Raw genomic sequence first — 20,231 nt, 5'->3', positions numbered from 1 at the left:
AAAATGCTTCTACCCTTAAGCATTAGAGGAACTACTACTGTAATGAAGCAAACATGCTATTTATATGAAAGATAGCTGACAAAGAGCAAACATTCCTCTCTAAAAATAGCATGTGTCCAGTGAAATCCTAACAAATATAGTTGTCCTTGTAGTGGCGGTTGTAAGCTTAGGAGCTGTGGTAGAAATCTGAGACTAAACTTTGTGCAAATTTACATCTTATTAGCAAGTCTAGACATTGTGAGTTTAAACAAAGTCATGTCCTATGACACAGTTTAATAGGCAGGACAACACAGAGGCAAAAGAAGTCATTATTTGTCTAGATTCTTGATGCCACAACAAGCTTTATAACAACTAAAATACAAATTCTGAAAACAATCAATATATCAAGTACGCTGTTGCATTTAAACCAGTAAATCAGTGTGATAGGACAGATGGTAGCACAGTCCAAATGCAGGAAAGGAAATAATATGCAGGAACCAGGAAGCAGTTATAAATGAAAACAAAAAGAAAACCAATTACATCATTGATCAAAACTTGAGTTTCTGGAAAAGTTAACATTAAAACAGGTTTGCTTGGATTTGAACTCAAGTTAATAACACCAACTCAAGTCTTTAACTTGTTGAGGTCTCCTGATGACTGATTATACTAACCTTACGAAGATAGAAAAAAAAAATTCTCCCCATAACTCAACACTCCCCTGCGGCAACTTCAGATTCCCATTGTTAATCTCAAAATACTGACAATTATTTTCACTCTAATTTAAAAAAAACTTGAGGATATTGAAAAAGAAGCAGCTAATGGTAATTTTCTGTACAGTAAGGAGTAAATGATTTCAGTTGAGATACTAGTTTCATAAGTTTTAAGTTAATAAGAAAATTATTTTACAAATAGGTTTCCTCTGCCTCTGATTGTTATCTTTCAATTACATTATTTGTTTTTTTTTAATTATAGACTTTTATAATACCAGAATTTATACATAATTTAATATTTTTTCTCTTTATTACATTTTTATTTTAATATTAGATGTTATTATGAGTTATTGACTACCTGAGCAGCCTTTTTACCAAATTATTTTTTTTATTTGCTTGAATAGCTTCTTGGATGGCAAATTTCTTTTCTTTTTAAATATGATTATGTGGTGTTACTCAAGTTCAATTTGGACATGACGGCACTGAAATAAACATACTTCCGGACGGACCATGAAAAGCACATAACATCTCAAAGTTTTCTTTTATCTCCAAAGAAGGACTACATTCCCCAGCAGCCCAAGACTTAAATCTCAGAGGTGCAAACATCAACGCTAGACCTGTGTGTTTGTTTGATTTAAGTGTTGATGTCTGCCATTCCACAGCTACAGAGAAGCAAATAAACTCACTAATTAGAAAAGAGGCTGCTCGGCCAAGCGAGAGGACAATACACAGAGAGACTACAGTATAGTCACACTGTAAATATGCAGCATGTGTGTGTGTGTACATGTTGCACGTCGGCTGTTATCTGTGTGTGCGATGCGGTGGTCTATTTTTAGGCTGAGGGTAATTTTGTGGAACACGCAGTGGTCCCTGCAGCACAGCAGCACTCTGTCTTTTAGGTGATTGACTCAGAGTCTAAACAGCAACTTATAATGTGAGTGGCACACAATTAGGAAAGCTGAAAGCTGAGAGGGACCATCCCGAGACAACACTGCTACTACTTTAATTCCCTTGGGTTAAGTAATTAAAGAAGAGCAATGCTTTCTTGTCCCCTTTAGAACTCCATTATGCACTTACAGGAGTAGACACCTAATCGTTGGTTCGATCTGTGAACTAATCAAGGAAGCAAGTGTGGCATCATGGAGGGACTCTGTGTTCCTTCAACAGCTAAAACTACTGGCCAGGTGCCTTTATCTGTAAAATCTCTGTAATTAAACATGCCTCATTGTTAAACTGATGCACAATCAACAGCCAAACTATAACTTCAGCTAGACTTCCATTCCTTTTTGGGTTAAATTAGAAAAATCCATTCAAAGTAGATAAACACCTACTTTTCCTTAATCTGATCTAGGGAGCATCATAACCATTCACTTAAAAAAAGGAAAAGAAATTATGGAAAATCTGTGCATCTTTTTCATTAGACTGTTGTAGAACAGTCTTCAGTCAGAGACATCCCTAAGACCCCCGTAAGACAGACCACCAGAGAAGATCCTTCTTGTTTACAGCCATTCAGATACGTAGAAACCTCCATAATATGAGCTTCATCAACATTCAATTTCCCGTCAGGATCAAATTAAGCCGCTGTCACACCTTGAAGATTTAGAGAGCGTTTGCCTGACTGTACGAAAAATCTAGCAAAAACGCTGTCATATTTTGGATAAGATATGGGTACGTTTTATTATGAGCATGTTGAAGCATGGTGGAACACGATGAAACACGCTGGCACACGTTGACATTAGGGATGGGGATCGTTAATATTTATTGATATCGATACCAATATCGATACTGCTTATCGATCCGAGTCTTTATCGATACCACTATCGATACTTTTCTGTTATTTGGTGGAAAGACGATGCAACAAAATTTTTTTAACAGAACTGGTATTGCTTCTATTGCTTAACAAGTGAGCATAACAAAAAGGTTTCTAGCCTTCAATAAACATGGCTAATGTAATAGGCCACTTCGAAATGACATAAAACTAACTAGAATATATTTTCACAATTGTTGGTTAATGTATTGTCTACTGTCACTTTTCATCATGTTTTTAGTGATTAGGAAAATATTTAACACATAAATAATTGTATTTTAAATTAAATGTAATTTTTAATAAATGTTGGCATCAGTAGTTTAATTATATATTCTAAAATAGTTAGAGCAATATACAACTGTATTACTCATGTTTCTCGCCAAAAACAAAATTTCCCGTTTTCTTTACGTTACACTTGAACGCATCATGATAACCTAATTGTCGTTTTACTGAGCCAAGCTGAACACATCATCACGCAGCACGTCTGAAGCTTTATTTACTTTTCAAGCTAACTAGCTTGTATGCTTCCGATTACAAGACGGATTTCACAATTAATATTTTTAACTGACCAGACAAGCTACAAAGTCTGTGTGCGCGCTTAGCAGTGGTACTCTGAGTGGATGATGAAGACGGGCACGACTGTGGTGCGGCGGCAGCTGGAGGAGGAGTCTTTTCCGTTCAGCCATTCTCGAGTCGCGAGCAAAGTTAAGTGCCAGACTTTACTTGTTTTACTTTTAATATCTGTTTGCTTACAATTTCATTCCAAAACATTGGTGGACATGCTGCAGTGATTGGATTGATTAGATTTAAATGCTGTGACGCGACTCGAGGGACACACAATTATGTTACAGGACCTCCGGGAGAAAAAAAAAAAAACGACCAGACTCGATAGTGGTATCGATAAGCCCAAACGTTATTGATTTTCGGGTTTTGAAAAAAGTGGAACCGGGTCCTTGATGGAACCGGGTTTCGATCCCCATCCCTAGTTGACATACGGCGAGTACGTCAGCTAGCATATGCCATGCGTGGGGCATAAGTTACAGGAAAGTCATCTGATCGTTGACATACATTAAGTGTAATTTACTTACTGTATGAGTCGTGGCATCTAGCTTATCCAAATCCTATGACTAACATATGCATAAATTATGCGTAACTTATCAACAACTTATCTCCAACACATATATAAACGAATTGGACATTTTCCAGACGACCGCTGAACATGTTTCTAACTTACAGCTACTGTATAATGGCGTACTGGCAGTGTTTTGGTATGAAAGGGGGTTCAGAGGAGGAAACCATCAGTTCTTCTCCAGACTTCGTCCCCATCATAGGGTGGGCAAGAAGTTTGAAGGATCCTCCTTGCGTTCACGCCCATGCCAACAATCTTCCTAGCAGACATGATGCTGAATCTGCTGCCACAGCAAACCTTTTTTTTTTCTTTTCCTTTTTTTTTTTTCTTCTTTTTTTTTTGGCGGGTGGTAAACAGCATTGCAGGCATTGCTGCCCCCCTCTGGACGCTGGCTTGTGCATCATTTCATGGGCATTACGCTGCAATGCACTAAGCATAAATCAGGCTGTTGTTGGACATAAGTTCTTGACTCGTTATGAATACGCTATGTATAAGCCCAAAATTAAAAAAATACATGAGTTCAGGCTGCTCGGTGGGGCAGTGGGTAGCACTGCTTCCTTGCAGCAAGAAGGTTCTGGGTTCAATTCCTGGTCTGGGGTCTTTCTGTATGGAGTTTGCATGTTCTCCCTGAGCATGCGTGGGTTCTCTCCAGGTACTCCGGCTTCCTCCCACAGTCCAAAAACATGACTGTTAGGTTAATTGGCTTCTCTACAGTCCCCTTAGGAGAGAGTGTATGTGTAAATGGTTGTTTGTCTCTGTGTTGGACTGGCGACCTGTCCAGGGTGTACCCCGCCTCTCGCCCATTGACTGCTGAAGAAGGCAACAGCACCCCTCGTTACACCACTCGGGATAAGCCTGCTAGAAAATGGATGGATGGATAAAGAGTTCCGCAAAGGTTTGACAGAGGCCTAAACAGTTCAGCATAAACTGAATAAGCTCACACTCTATTAAAAGGTGACTGAAACAGAGAGGTGAAAAGAAAGAAAGCATTGCTTTAAAACATTCTCACTTTACATTTAAAAGACCCAAGAAGGAATTACTTAAAATGAATGAGTCCACCTCTATAGCTATTTTTTAGAGGACTGTATAGAAGTTAATAATGATAGATGCAAACACAGTTAAAATTACACAAAAAAATATCTTTTATCCTTTTTCCATTTTATAGTGGGGGATATTAAACGAATGCTTTGTTTAATAATGTCATTTTCCTACCATAGCAACTAAATTAAACCAGTAATATCTTTACTAGAGCTGAAACAATTAATGATAAATCCTGATTAATCTATTATTGAAATAATTGTCAACTAATTTAGTAATCAATCAATCGTTAAATGGAGTATAGAGACTGTAGAGCATGCCTGTAGCTGACAAAGATTCCCACTTAGAGCAGTAATTATACCAGGATTGTAAAAAAATATAGAAACATTTTAAATTTAAGAATAAAAAAAAACCATTTTTGTCTGTCAATATGCTCTATCCAGAACTCCTCAACTGGAAACGTTTTAGTTTTACGTGGTTTAATTTAATAAAAAAAGCTTTTACAAGGAACCTATTATCAATTTATTAATAGATTCATTGAAAAAAGAATAAATATTTATCAATATGTAAAAATAATCGTTAGTTGCAGCCCTAATCTTTACATAATCTAATCCTATTTGATCCATACGTTTCACCCAGCTAGTATGCTGGATGCCTGAAGCTAAAATTGAACCAACTTTCTGATTAATTTAACTGATAATGATCCGACAACTTTGGGGACACTCACCAGGAGTAGAAGCAATGCAAACTCCAAAGATATGGGCAGTTCACTTCACAGCATAACAGGGTTTTTTAAATACTTCTGCATATTTCTGCACATTTCAGGATTACAGAATTAGCAACAAAAGTAGATTAACTGTTTCCTTTTTTCTTTCTTGAACATTGAATAGAGCTGTTAAAGAGTGGAGTAAAAGGAGGTGATGAAGATAATAAAACACATAACCAGCAACAGGTTCCTCTGATAAATCCCATTCCAAGATATTATGAAGGCTGGTTTTAAAAACTTAAAATAACAAAACAAGAATCTAGCAGAAGGAGAAGACAAGTGCTGAAAAGAGAATTGTGACACATTACTCTTGGGGTGGAGGAGGGTAATTTTTGTTTCAGCACAGCCTCTGATTCCCTGTCAGAGGAGGAATAGATATGACTTATTCAGACTGTGGTTTCATGTGGTGATGGCTGTACACTGCATGAGAGGGGAGAGGAATTATTCATCTTCTCTCCGAGACAGGCCTCTATCTGAGGAGCTGCTCTTGTCAGTATGGGGTTTCTGGGCTATTTTGCCGCCGTCTGATGACAGGGGCAGATGAGCCAGAGCACCTGGGACGGCCGCGGCCCGATAAAACACTCTGCTTGGCAGCCATGACTGAGTGTCTTGATGGATGTCCTGTCATTTTTACGCCCCACTCGGTGACACAAGTTCAATCTGCGTCCAGCAGCACCTGTTGATGGAGCCGGATCACTTGCAACTGTGGAGCAGTGTTGGAGCTGGAGACAAGCGTGTTAGAGCGAGGAGGAGCCATAAACTAATAGCAACAAAAAGCCACAGCAGGATCTTAACTTTGCTAAATGTGAAAGGCCCTGAACGTGAAATGAGTTGGAGCTCCTTACATTGGGCTGCTTCAGCACATTATTTGATTTCCACAGCAAACCAGATTATTGAGAGGAACATTTTGATGTTTATAGTTTGTCTTCAATGGCAGCCGGGATATAACCTACACAGATTTTAAGATTACAAGAATATCTGTTTACTTAACCCTTAATCAGCTTGTTTTTTCCAGAGAAATTAGAAATTGGGCATTAAGGGTGCCGTCTTTATGTTACTGTGCAAAATGTCATAAAAACCTGAGGTCTAATAAATTCAGATTCAAATCCGCAACTCTAAAGGATCCAGCCTAATGTCGGTTCGAGTGTTCGGTTTCGCAACGGCTGCTATCAATTAGTTCAATCAATTTTAACTAGGTCCGCTCAGAGTTAAGCGCATGCGCAACATGTACGAAAAGCCATCATCACTGGAGCACTGATTCGACGAGTCAAAATAAAAATAAAAAAGGAGAATGTGTTTAAAAGACAGAGAAACAGTGCTACAGCTACATAGGAGAGGAAGATGACGAAGGAGCAGATTGTTGCTCCGGTTAATGCGTACGTTTATATGAAGTGGGCTTTGGCAGGCCGTTTTTACATTTATTAAAAGCATTTTTCTCTGTTGTTCCATTTGTAGATCACTAAAATAAGATTCTTCCTGATCAAAATCACACTCCTAAACCTACTGTAACCGTAACAGCGTATTCTCTAAATTACATTTTTGTAGCAGAAACCGAATTTTAGAAAGTAAAAGAAAAAACGAAATTATATTAGTAAGAATTAAGTTTTATACGTATATCTAGTAATGTTTTCACATTTTAAGTGGCCATTCTGACATTTATAAGCTTGACTGAAAATGTATTTATGATACCTGAAAAACATCTTTTCATAGTTAAAATAATACAAATGCTTACCAGTAATATTAGGATTGTCAATTTAGTAATCAGTTAATCGTTTACTAGAGTTCAGAGACTCTAAAACATGCTGATAGCGCACCCACCTGGACCAGCAAAGATACAAAATTGTATGTTAAAAAAAAAGGTTTTCATCTGTCAATATGCTTTATCCAGAACTCCTCAAGTGAAAAAGTTTTAGTTCCACCTGGTTTAACTTCATTAAAGTTCTTCTTTAAAGAACCTTTTGCTATCCTATTATTAACTGATTAATCGAAGAAAAAAAAATCGACGAAATTAAATGATATGCCAAATAGTCGTTAGATGCAGCTCTACTCCGGAGCGTTACTCAAACTGTAGTCCTCTTGGTATACAATATTTCTTTGCATTTTTAACACTTGGTATTGGACATTTCCTCCACAGGGGGATTTATTTTGTCTGTTCAACAAATGCAAGCATGAACATCACCATTCCCCCTGTCACTGTGCACACACAGTACACACAATGATGACCTCATGGGACATTTTAGAGAAACAAATTAGCCCAACAGTGTTACTTTGGACACTTGGGAGAAGGATTGATATGATCTATGCACATTCCTTAATACTCAAATTAGGTAATGACATCATGCAGCGACTTGTAGGACAGCCAATAATGACATTCCTTGCAGATGAGTTGGTATTTACCTTTAGACTTCATGAGCTTGGAGGAAGAAAAAGAAAAGACAGCTGATAGTCTAGTAACCAACAGGAAGTAAGTTAGCTTCCCCAGCCGTGTTTAGTCTGGCCTGGTGTGTACAACAGCACTGATGCAGTGCACTGTTTTTAGATGGCATAAAAAAAATGATACAAGTCGCTTTGCATGAAACAATAAGACAAGCATCTGTTCTGTAAAAAGGTAAAAACAGCGAAGCACTACTGGACACCTGTAAATTAGGAGCCTGAAGGAAAAACAGAAAACCTTTTACGGCTGAATGTTTGGTTGACTGTGTGCTTGTTCACCTGGTTATAACTTAATAGAGCAGATAGAAAGTAGACCCTTACATATTTGTTTTATCCCATATACAGCCACATTAAATTACAAAGAGAGATCTTTCTGAACTAAATATCTGAACCACAACATTTGAAGGAAAAGGATCTGATGCACGCTCGCATCAATTTGTGGTGAAGCTAATTATAGTCAGTTTGTCACCGAGTAAATCTACGATGTTTGTGGTCATAGGGTGATGCCTGACCCGAGCGCATTGATCTTATAGACAAGCACAGTCATGTCCACCAACCTTTGAGGCAGACGTGGAGTCCACAGTGGAGGAGGTGATGGCGGTGGAGGCCTCACTCACAGTGGTGCTGGAGAGCTGCTCACCTGTGTATCTGGACATCATGCGAGGACCCTGCGACCTGCACACACAAAGGAACGCATGGGAAACTAAAGGAAATGGTAGACAGTAGATTACATTCAGATTACTGAATGGTTGGATCCTCCCACACCTTCATTAACTGGAATGTTGTCTGGCTGCTTTACAAAGTGATAACAAAACTTACGAGTTCTCTAACCTGCAAATCTGAAAGGCTGAATCCAGTCGGTGGAAGTAAAAGCATCTGCCTCTTTGAATATCTAGGTAGAACAGACTGCTAACCTTTCATTATGCAGCACTTAAAGGAACCTAAAGGCAGGATGTGCCATATTTTCATGGTAAACCTACAGAATCCTTGAATGGTAATGAATAGGATCTTTCAAATAGCCCTGATTTTTTTTTTTTTTTTTTTTTTTTGTACTGGCACATTTGTGTAAATAAATTACCTTAAACTGCTGGCAGGCAACAGGAAGCTGATAAATAGACTGGGAAATAAAACATAAGGATGCAGAAATGCGGTCGGCGTGCATTAAATGCTAAACCTCTCTTTTAAAATACAACCTTGACACTGTAAATAAATGAAAAAATGGCAAAACAAAAAGGAAGCTAATGCAAAAATCAGATGGATTCTGTATTTTCTGCTTTAGTTCTTCTCTGCTATTACATTTTTTTTTTTGCTTCTAAGTCGATTCTATTGTTTAATTTAATCTCACAGATCAACAGTCTAATAAACATCAACTGCAGTTGCCCAATGATTTTATAGCTTCAGTGCAAAGCTTACTTCATAAAAACTATTTCCAACCATAGTAGCATCATCTTTCAGTTCACCAAAGCCATCAAACTCCTGACTGTCCAGCATCACTTTATGGATGATCAACATGGTATGACTTTAGAAATGTTGAAATGATTTACATGCAGAAAAATGATCAATAACGGGACTTTAATTCAGTGCCTGCTACCAAATGAAATATCTTGATATTTTTAATCCATAAGGATTAAAAATCCATAAGCATAAAAAAAAATCAAGGAGGATTGGGTCATGAAAAAACTGAAACCCTGAAATGAAACATCTACATGCCTGTGGCTAGTGCAAAGGAAAGAATCATTTAAAAAAATCGCAATACTGTTTGAAAGTAATCACAATTTTGACTTTTGGTAAACAGAAAACATGGCAATTTGCGATATATAGTAAAATATTTGTTGTTCTATAAAACAGTATTAAAAGAGACATATGAATCAGAGCTTTGTCCCGAATGTCAAACGGGCAAAATAATTAATAATACGTATTATTATTTAATGTCCTAAAATGTAGATTATCTTGATAGAAACCATATAGTCTAATCTAAAATATGATTTATAATACTGCTTTGATATCATCAAAAACTGCAATTTCCTTTTACTTGCAACCTTTGTAACCTTAGTTGACCATGGTTCACTTAGATTTTAATTGACAATATTTGATGTAGAAAAAAAATCACATACTAGAGACACGAAACAACAAATAACGATTTAGGAATTTATAAAGCTTTTAAATACCATCTGGAAAAATCTGCAAACGCAATTTTTTTCAGTGCATAAAACCCACACAAGCAAGAAGCAAAGAGATTTAAAGATGTGAACAGCAGCCACTGCAAAAAGGCAGCTTTATTAGGCGAAGATTAACATGTGCAGCAATAAAACAGTGGGTGATGTTAGACCAGGCTGTACAGAAGGACGCCACATCATGTTCTGGACAATAAAAAAGGCTGCTTATAGCCATGTCTCAATGTTTTTTTGTTTTTTTTTTTGCTGATGCAAACACCCAAACATATTGCACAATACAGAAAAAAACTGGAATTTAATCTAAACTTTTGTCATTCTCTTTATATAGGGTTTAATTTTCATGTGAATACTTTTTCTTGCTAACAAAATGCCCCTTCTACTGATGTTACACTGCCTGGCCAAATAAAAGCTGCCACATGGAATTAAAGAAGCCAACAGGTATAAGCCTTCCATTGGATAATTACTACCATGTCAAGAGAAACATCCAGTGGTTTTGGAAAAGATGTCGGTGTTTCAGAAGGGTCAAATCATTGGCATGAATCAAGCAGAGAAAACATCTAAGGAGAGTGCAGAAACAACCAAGTTAAAAATCTTTGGGATGTGCTGCAGAAGGCACACTCTACCATCATTAATGTCAGATCTTGGTCAAATATTATGCAACACATAATGTCATAATCAAATCTAGAGTGTCTTGGGGCACTCACATCGCCTCTGCTGTTGGGAAGGCCCAGCAGCGCCTTTTCTACCTGAGGAAGCTGAGGAGCTACCACATCCCCAGGCCACTGCTGGTGAACTTTTACAACTGTGCCATCAGCAGTGTTCTGACTTATGGGTTCCTAGTGTGGTTCTCTAGCTCCTCCAAAGCAGACCAGCAGGCACTCCAGCGTGTGGTGAAAACAGCAGGGAAAATCAATGGAATGCCTCTCCCAGAGATTACTGTAGTTCCATCTTCACCACACGCTGTCTACGGAGAGTGCAGAACATCATGCGTGACAGCCACCATCCTGCCCATCACTTGTTCCAACTCCTACCCTCAGGTAAAAGGTACAGGTCCCTTCAGAGCCGGACCAAAAGACTGGCCAACAGCCTATACCACCAGGCCATAAGACTCTTGAATTCACAGGACTTTTGAGGAACGGACTTTCTAAATTCTTAATGTTTTGCCTTATTCATTAGGGCCCCCTTATTATAGTCTGGTTGGGGAGCTGTGTATTTATCCTGTGTGTGTGTGTGTGTGTGTGTGTGTGTGTGTGTGTGTGTGTGTGTGTGTGTGTGTGTGTGTGTGTGTGTGTGTGTGTGTGTGTGTGTGTGTGTGTGTGTTGGGGGGGGCAAGCATTATGGCACTTAATAATCTTTGCTGCACTTTAAGTAGGATGGAGGGGGGGGGGGCTGGGGGGGTGAAGCACTGGTGTCACTTTTACCTCTTGTGCACTTTATTTGGAACTTGCTGCTACTAAGTATTGTACCCCAAACACAATTTCGTTGCCTTTTTTTGACAATGACAATAAATTCTTGAAACTTGAAACTGAAAATCTAGAGGTGGTCCAATGAAATTTAAGTGTGACCTATATTTTGGTGGCAACCTATTTTTGGTCAGGCAGTGTATTATTGAATCTTTTATACCATAATTATTTAATCTAATCAAGTATTTGGTATTTTACAAGTGTTTTGATCGTCTCCTACAGACGGTCCTACAATGGGGGTATATTTGTGAGATCAGTTTACTGATCTCACAAATATACCAACTTTCAACTTTCTGCGGTAAAACAGATGAGACTTTGTTGTCTTAACTGTCATCGTGGCCATGGTTGGCTGAATGTGTCTTCCAGTCTGTCTGATTAGTTTGAAAAGCGAAAAACAAATGTCCCCTTACGCATAACTCCATCCCAGATTTTTATATAATTAGGCAGTGAAATATATCTTTCTAACAAGCACTCCTCTGCTTTCCTCTGATGCATCCGCATTTACTTATCTAGTCCCATTTGGGGAAATTAGAGAACTTGGACAGTGGTGACAGATTGCTTTGTCTGGAAAAATATCCTCCAATGTCGTCTGATGAATAAAATGTACCGTTGTAATGTGAGCACATGTTGTTCTCAGTGTCAGGAATTTTAGAGTTTTTATCCTGCAGGTCTGTTTATTATTATCTTCTCCTTCAGTCTGCTATTAGGAGGTTTCCGTGCAAACCTCCTAATAGCAAGACATTTGCATGTTTGCGCCTAATAGCAGGAGTTCCACCCCAATTTAAACCCCATAAGCCTGTATGTGCCACCTTTTAAGGGGGCTGGATGATAATCCTTTAGCTGATTAGTTCTGAAACTGACACACACTTCTCCTATGTCCAGATAGTCATCCAAGACTCCTCTACAAGGGTCTCTACTTTATTCATATATCCACAAAAAGCATTCAGATAGCCAAAATACAGTATACGACCAAGTTTGTGTGTCTGTGAGCCTGGTTTCAACAATACACATGGCAGCGCCAAATGATGCATTGCTGATGAAAGCCAACAAGGCACTCAATCGGCCGTAGTCAAACTCATTAGCAAAGCTCCGATTATTTGCAACTGACGACTCTACAAAATCCTCAAAAAACATCAGCAAAAACAGACTACAGCACATAACAGCTATCCGGAAGATATTTTCATCCAAATAAAATTCAGTTTCCGAAATAAATATATCCATCTGATGGCTTATTATTCAGCTAAAAGCTTCTTAGTCTAACCGGCATAAGGTGCAACGGCATGCCCATATATGGAAACTGTGCCTGTATGTAATTCACATGGATCTCTGCTACTCTCGCCTTCGATTCGCTGCTGCTTCTGTCTCAGATTGGTCCATATCATTGGATTCAGTAGAATGTGACCTTTCTAAAAACCTGAAGCTTCCTGTTTGAGGCTCTTCTACATCCCTTTGTATATATTATTGTGTAATTGTAGTTTTGGATAATTAGAGTATTGTGTAATTAAATAAAGGGTGCTTAAAAAAAAAAAAAAAAAGAAAGAAACTTGTTTTGGTTTTGGGGAAAAAAATGTAGTTTTATGACCAAATATATAAAAGCATTCCTGCCTGGATTTGTTTCAATCTAAACATCTAAAACTTCTCATTTGGTTGTTGAATGAACACCAAACCTGCTACACATGTAACAAAGATGTTGGAGTTACAGTTTCTTATGTTTATTTTTTTTGCTATAGAAAAGTAAAACGATTTCTATTTAAGCATCAGTTTTCAATTTATTTCTTGCCATTTAAATCTAGGTCAGGACCAGATTAAATTTCTTTTAAATTTTAATATCCAGATCATTCTCCAGGACCTTTACTGTATGTCAGTTGATAGTAAAAACATTAGCAGTTCAGACACTGTTGAGAAATACTTTATAAAGTACATGCAATGAGTCTGTTATTTTTGGAAAATAGACCAAATAGAATTTGTTTTTAAAATTGTATAAATGTCAGGGTTCAGTAGATGTTTTGTACGGTTAAAGCTCGTCCTCTTGACAAAAATGAGCCTGGTTTAAAGAACATTCCAACCTGAGCCGCTTCTCTTTGGTTCGGTCCTTCATATGGAAATCAAACGGTTCTTCTAATCACCACCTGAGTCTGAATGCACCACAGGGGCTTTATTAATCTTGACTGCTAAACTCCAAGAAATTGCCTTATTAAAGCACACAGATACATTTACAGTCACAATGAATTCTCCGTTGGTCACACAGCGGTAACAGGGCTGCAGCTTTGATTAAAGTAGTTTGCACAACATGATTCTGATTGCAGTGTCTGAAGGGGTGAAATTGAATTTATTTAATTTACCTTCTTTTTTTCTCTTTTCTAACTAATCTGACCTTTGGGCAACAGCTATTGAAGGGGGGTAAATTGGTTAACAGTATTTGAGGCACGTGGTATTTCATTTAAACAAGAAATGCATCTGAATTTGAATTTCTCAGGGAGGATGCCTCCACTGCAGTCAGGATCAATACCAATTGATACCAAAAACATATTCAGCCCCCTTCTACTACTGAGAAGGATCCTCGAATAATCTACCAGGACCTGATTCATGTCAAACGTTTTTTTTTTTTTTGTGTGCTTTCCAACCCTTTTTTTGGCAGAGCAACACTAGAAATAGTTCAACAATAAATCTGAAAAATGGATCTGTTCTACAGATATTGCCCCTCGAAGTGATAACTGAAAGAAAATAATGACCAAAGTGTAGAAAAATTAATTCAAGTGACACCAAACACTGGAAATTAAATTATAAATCCCACAGCAAAGAGTTCATGCATAGCAATGCTATAAATGAATAATGGTAGCTGAGACACAAACAGCTCCAACTCTCCAGAGAAATCTTGAAATAAAATAAAAAGATGGTATTTTTCATTCGAACTTGGCGGAAAAGCACTAAACTCATCGGTCTTTGTGTCTCTGATGTTGAAAAATAACAATAAACAAAATCAAAAAAGGAGATAGTACTAAAAGATCTGAAAAGTAATGGCTTTAATCTAAGGCAAATGGCACATACTTCAATATTTCACACTGTAACATTGACCTTGATTAGCAGGACGGAGGACTCATTCAGAAAAGAAGTGTGTGGCTTCGGCGAGAGGGAACATCAAGGGCACAAATGACCTAATTATACAGGAAGAGACATTTTAATAAAGTTTTGACATTTTAAAACTTTAAGTAGTATTGTCACACCGGACACACCTACTGTGACGGGCAAACAGCAGAAAGAAAAAAAGGCATAATTTCTAAGAAGTCATCAGTTCCGCCTACCCACGCAGATATAGCTGACATTTGATTTATTTTTTACCTTTAGCTTTCAATCTGCAGTTCAAAAAATTGCAGCAAGAAGTCATCAACAAAATAATCGGATTGTTCCAGCAGCAACTCATTTCAAAATGAATTAAGTCAATTTTAGTGGTAAAAAAAAAGGAAAAGAAGCAGAGCCACCCAACTAACTTCCATCAATCAGAGATGTCATTAAGAGTGAAATATCAAGGTTTGTTTTTTTAAAGTCCAAATATTACACTATGGATCCATTTTTAGGAAGAGAAACAGCTGTTTAGAAAGAAGCAACACTTTTTTTAAATAAACTTTAACAAAGATGAATCTTTAGGCCTCTTTCATAGGCCTACATATATAGTCTGTCATGTTAACAAGCAGAGGTATTGGGGATCCCCTTAGTGGCGAGAGGAAGATTTTAAAAAATGAATTAAAAATAATTTGCACATTTTTTTTATTTCTTATGAATACTTTGGAAAATTATTTAGATTCAGATCAGATTTTTTTTTATAATTTTTCTATTATGTGTAGTTCGATTTTTATTCAATTACTCTGAGGCCCAATCAACACAAGTTTCACCAAAAAAAATGTTTAGAACTGTTAATTTACATTCATTTTTACTACTTTTCAAGGCTGCACTTTTAAAAACATATAAAATTGCCCAGAGAGCTGTTTCAAACGAAATTTCTTTCTGTTTGGAAATATGAACGGCATCGTAAAAAAAATCGGAATTGAGCATCAAGACCTGCAGTGTGAACGTAGCCTAAGAGCAAGGTGCCGCCGTGCACTTTAATATCTATTTGTGTAGTTTGACGTAACCACAGTATGAGAATGTTATTTTGACTATTGAAGTTTAAATATTACAATAAAATAATAATTATTTCCTTGTGGTTTGCATAAAAGTATTTTGGAGTTAATAGAGTCACGTGCAACAAACATAGTGACTGGTAATGTAAGAAGTTAGTTTTAGAGAATGGAGCAAAGACTGGAGCTGCTCAAGTATTTGTCTCATTTTTAACCTTCTCACAAATGTTAAACATTTATGTCTGACTAAAACTATGTTTTCCTAACTCTTCAGATGTTACATAGCAACTGGAAGTTGCTAGTAAGACTCCTGGAAGTTGCTGCTTCAGGGTGTTTTTCAGCTGGAACATTTGTAGCACATAAGATCTCCTTGAGTCCAACGTTTTATGGGAAATTATGTTAATTTATGGGCAAGATCTAACATACTAACAATAGGAAACATGCTCAGAATGAGCTGCGAATATGTCGAACCACACAATGCCATTTGTTCCTTGTTCCTGATTCTTGCATTTAGGGCTGCAGCTTCATACAGATTTATTTAGCTGCCATGAAAACAGTGTATTTCAGGTTTTGTTTTTGTTTCTTTGTCACCAGTGAATTGTAAACCAGACAGCACAATGTATCAGTGTCATAACATTGCTAGAAAAATATTCTACTTTGCTAAAATATTTACTGGTACTGAGATTGCATTGCTTCATGACTGAACAAGCATAAGAACAGATATTGTTTTGTGGAATAAAAAAGGCAAATTATTTGTACGCTTTACAGTTTTGGTTGGAACAAAATGTCCTTTTAGTTGTGGAAGTAAAGTTTTTATATATGAACTTTGATCGTGCTATATTTCTAACATATTTTTTATTTATTTGCACAGGATCAGCATTTCTCATCAAGGTAAAGCGATGAAGAGCTTTATGGTTACTGCCTGCTTGTTAAATGGTGTATTAGCTGGTTCACCACATGTAACTAACTATTTAGAAAAACTAAATCAATACTGGCAGAAACGATATGGATATTAAGGACGAGTAAGCACAGATATAACACCAATTTATTTATTTATTTTTTTAGATAAAATTATAAAAATAATTATTATTATTTTTGTTTGTTTGTTTCCTCAGTGTCCTGTCTGGCAATGTGGCAAAAAGAATAATTGTCTTGATGCCAAAAACGAGCCTTTGCTTTCACAACTGGAGCAGTACGGCTATTGCTAAAGTGTTCCGCTTGATTTATGCATGTACATAGCTTCATTATAATTATGCAGGGAGTTTTACAGATTATATGGACACTGCAATGTAAGTAGAACAGGTAATGAAATACAGGAAAAAGGAGAAAAGATGAGAGAAAGAGGAGATAAAAGGGAGACAACGATAAAACATCTTCTGCCTGCTTCATCACCTGCAAAGAGATGAAAAAAGAACAACACAACCAACGGACATAGTATAAGAGATACAATAAAGTGGCACCTTGATGCTATCGCTGAAGTATAATTGGCATTTTTTAATCTGACAGGTATACTGTGGTAGCTGAAGATCAGAGTATGGGCTTTCTGTATGGAAGTGAATCTCTAAGTACCTAAACCAAGCACCTGTAGTGGTTTGTGAGAGTGCACTCGTGCATGTGAATGCTCAATAGTGGTTGTGAAGAGCAAAAGACCCACCCTTCAGAGCACCGAGGCAAGCACCAGGGGACCCAAAACCCCAGACGCCCAAAGAGACCCGTAGAGTGAAGGCGTCCAAGAGGGGCTAACACAGGAAATCCCCACCCCACCCCACCAAAGGAAGAGGAGAGACTGCCCCGAGGAAATCCCCCAGTCGCCACAATGCCAAAGCCCCCAGGAGCCACAGGGAGAAGCCTGTGGGCTTCGCCGGCAGCCAGCCACCCTGAAGTGGAACTGGCCATGGGCCCCCGGGACCAGAGACGCCCTGCCCATCGGCAAAAGCCCCGACCGAGCCCTGGGGGCCAGGCTCCGTGTGGTAGCCGCCAGGAAGGAGCCGGTACCCGTCCGGGCATCCACCCCCCAAACACTGAGCACCAGCAATGCACAGGCAGGCCAAAGCAGCAGACAGGGGCAGGACAGGGGGAATGGGCTCCTCACTTAGCGGAGACTTAAGATGTTCTTGGGAGAACCAAACCTATTTCTCAGGAAATACATTATTAACCTCAACCCATTATAGTTTAGTTTGCTTCCTTTTTTTTTTTATTTTTTTTTTTTAGGTAGGAATAAACTTAATTAAGGTCTATTTTACAAAGTAAAATCGAAGGCAACCCAGATGTTTATCTAGCTGCTCATGTGCAAATGAGCTGATGGTACGGATCGTGGTTCCAGTACGATTCAGGTAGTAACAATTCCAGAGTCCGGTCCAGGTGTGTAAAAAGGATGAAGAATGTAATTCATGCTGTTCTGTTTGTGAATATAAACATTCGATAATCTAATGATCAATCTGCATAACAAAGCAGCATTAATGCCTCTGCAAATTTGGCAACATGATAGAAAAAGACAGCAAATTTGGGAAAGTGCTGTGATTTGATGCAGCTCATTGAATCAAGATCAACCAGAACAACCTGTTCAAAAGTGCTAATAACAGCGTAAAATGTCTCCCACCAGATTGTTGCATTTCACTAAAAACAGAGCGCTATATCCCAGTTAGCATCCACTTTACTGAAATGAAATAAATAATCGGCCAGCTCGGCAGAGCAACTACCCCTACATTTTAATGATAGTTTTACATCTCTGTTCATTGGAAATTATTAGTTTTTTCCCCATATTTTATTAATCTTTTTTCAGCAACCTACTAGTTTTCTGTTTTATCTAATAAATACATTTCGCTTATTGTATATAATTACTGCATTTTTATTCAGTTAGTATTTAAAACAGCTGGCGCAAAAAGATCAAATATAATTTACACATTTTTTAAAATGCATATAGCTAAATATTTAGCTCCCACGTTAGGCAAAGATTGTATTGATATAAAAGAAAATTACAGAAAACTGCTATCATGTATATTTCTGTGTTCCTGTTAATATATTGTGTACAGTTGCACTAAAAATCATTATGTTCTATTTTTCTAAGGTATAACTTTGTGCACAATGATGTTTTGCAAGCTTTGATTTATAAGAAAAGTTGGTTAAAGAAACTTTAAGGTAAACCTAGAAATCACTACAATGTCCATTGTTTTCAGACAGAATCACACATGCTGAAGGCACTTTTTCAAAGCCTTTAACACATTAAATTCTATTTAAAAAATAAACCGTGCACAAAAACTTGATAGAACTGGCTTTGAGTGGATGTACAATAAAGAAGCTCCTTGAATGAATGCAAAGCCCTTGCTACAGCAGATTGTTTTTACCGGCGTTGATGAGTCATTTCACTCCATCTCTAATCCACACAGCGTGCTTTATTTTAGATCTGTCCTATGGCGGAAAGTTACCACTCAAATTATGCTCAATAACCCTCAAAGCACATTTTTCCCAGATGAGTGTAACCTGAGAGTTACCACTGGCACAAACACAAATGCAAAGAATCACATATTCTTAGTGTGTAGGCCAGGCAGAAAAAAGCAGCAATAACCAGGCAATGGACAGATTTTACATTTGATAATTTCTAATTGTATTATTTTAATTCTAAATAAGTCTGTCTCATGCTGTGGTCTATATCGCTCATCTGCCTTAAACTGCAAATAAACACAAGTGACAAACTATTCCTAAACCATCCTTTGCACCATGTTTTTTCTCCCGCATTGCACTTTATAGAATGGAAATGTTCATTTACTGTCTGAAAAGCTGAACTAAACGAAAATTCGGTTTGTATACACTCTGTGTTTACAAAATTAAAAATAAACGTCTAACTTAAACTTTAAGCACAAGGTTCAATCAGGTTCACCTCTTCTGTGAAGGTTTTCCACAATGGGCTAATGTCAGGTCTAATCCTAGCCCGTCTGCAGCAGCCCTCTCTCTGCATAGCTGTGTGTGAAGTACCGCTGGCTCGGATGGCGATTTTTTTTTTTGTCTTATTTGGCAAAATGTTCATTTCATTTGTGTTTATCAGACTGTGTTCATTATTATTCCCCAATAATTGAAAAAAATAACAATCTATTAACTAGAGACTATTAATAACAGGAGGTTAAATACAGCCCCAGACTAGCCGAGCATGTGGCGACGTCACGAGTACGCTTCTGTTCCAATTGACCAATATTAATGCTTCCTGCTCCCGTTCTCCCCAAGTCCACACTTTCCTGTGTTCTTCTCTAGAAGATACTTGGGAGGACAGGAGTCCATACTCGCATTCTTGTGAATAGAGAAACAGCCCTAGTCTAGGTTCAGTAATGATGCAGTGGACAAGGAAGCAGAGAGAAGAGCATCAGCAATAAGTGCACTTTAAGAAAAAAGGTTGCATTTAAGAGATAGACAGGATGAGTAGAACAGCTAAATGAAAAGATAAAAAAAGACTTGGAGAAAAGAAGTAATTGAGAAATGTGTCACATTCCAGGTGAAAGGTGTAGAGTAATCTCAGTAATGAGCCACAAAAGAGAATGAAACACCTGATGCCAAAACAGAGTGAAGGTAACGAGACTGCAATTCCAGCCCAGCAGGAAAAATAGAAAAAGATCAAAACAGGACTGA

The 20,231-nt window shown here is 37.7% G+C and overlaps 1 protein-coding gene across 13 annotated transcripts in view; it reads right to left on the bottom strand.

The window, feature by feature from the left end:
• plekha7a (pleckstrin homology domain containing, family A member 7a) overlaps window positions 1–20,231 on the bottom strand; it is a 198,178-nt gene that overhangs the window by 75,883 nt on the left and 102,064 nt on the right. For all 13 annotated transcript variants that reach the window (XM_038294821.1, XM_038294822.1, XM_038294836.1 and 10 more), the window contains one exon: window positions 8,420–8,537. In XM_038294821.1, coding sequence (XP_038150749.1) covers window positions 8,420–8,537 — 118 coding nt within the window. The remainder of the gene's footprint in view (window positions 1–8,419; window positions 8,538–20,231) is intronic.

The sequence above is a fragment of the Cyprinodon tularosa genome, unplaced genomic scaffold (assembly GCF_016077235.1).
Source record: "Cyprinodon tularosa strain WSP-4 unplaced genomic scaffold, ASM1607723v1 ctg346, whole genome shotgun sequence".
NCBI lineage: Eukaryota > Metazoa > Chordata > Actinopteri > Cyprinodontiformes > Cyprinodontidae > Cyprinodon > Cyprinodon tularosa.
Note: the sequence above shows the minus strand (reverse complement) of the source record. Positions and strands in the feature narration are given on the sequence as shown.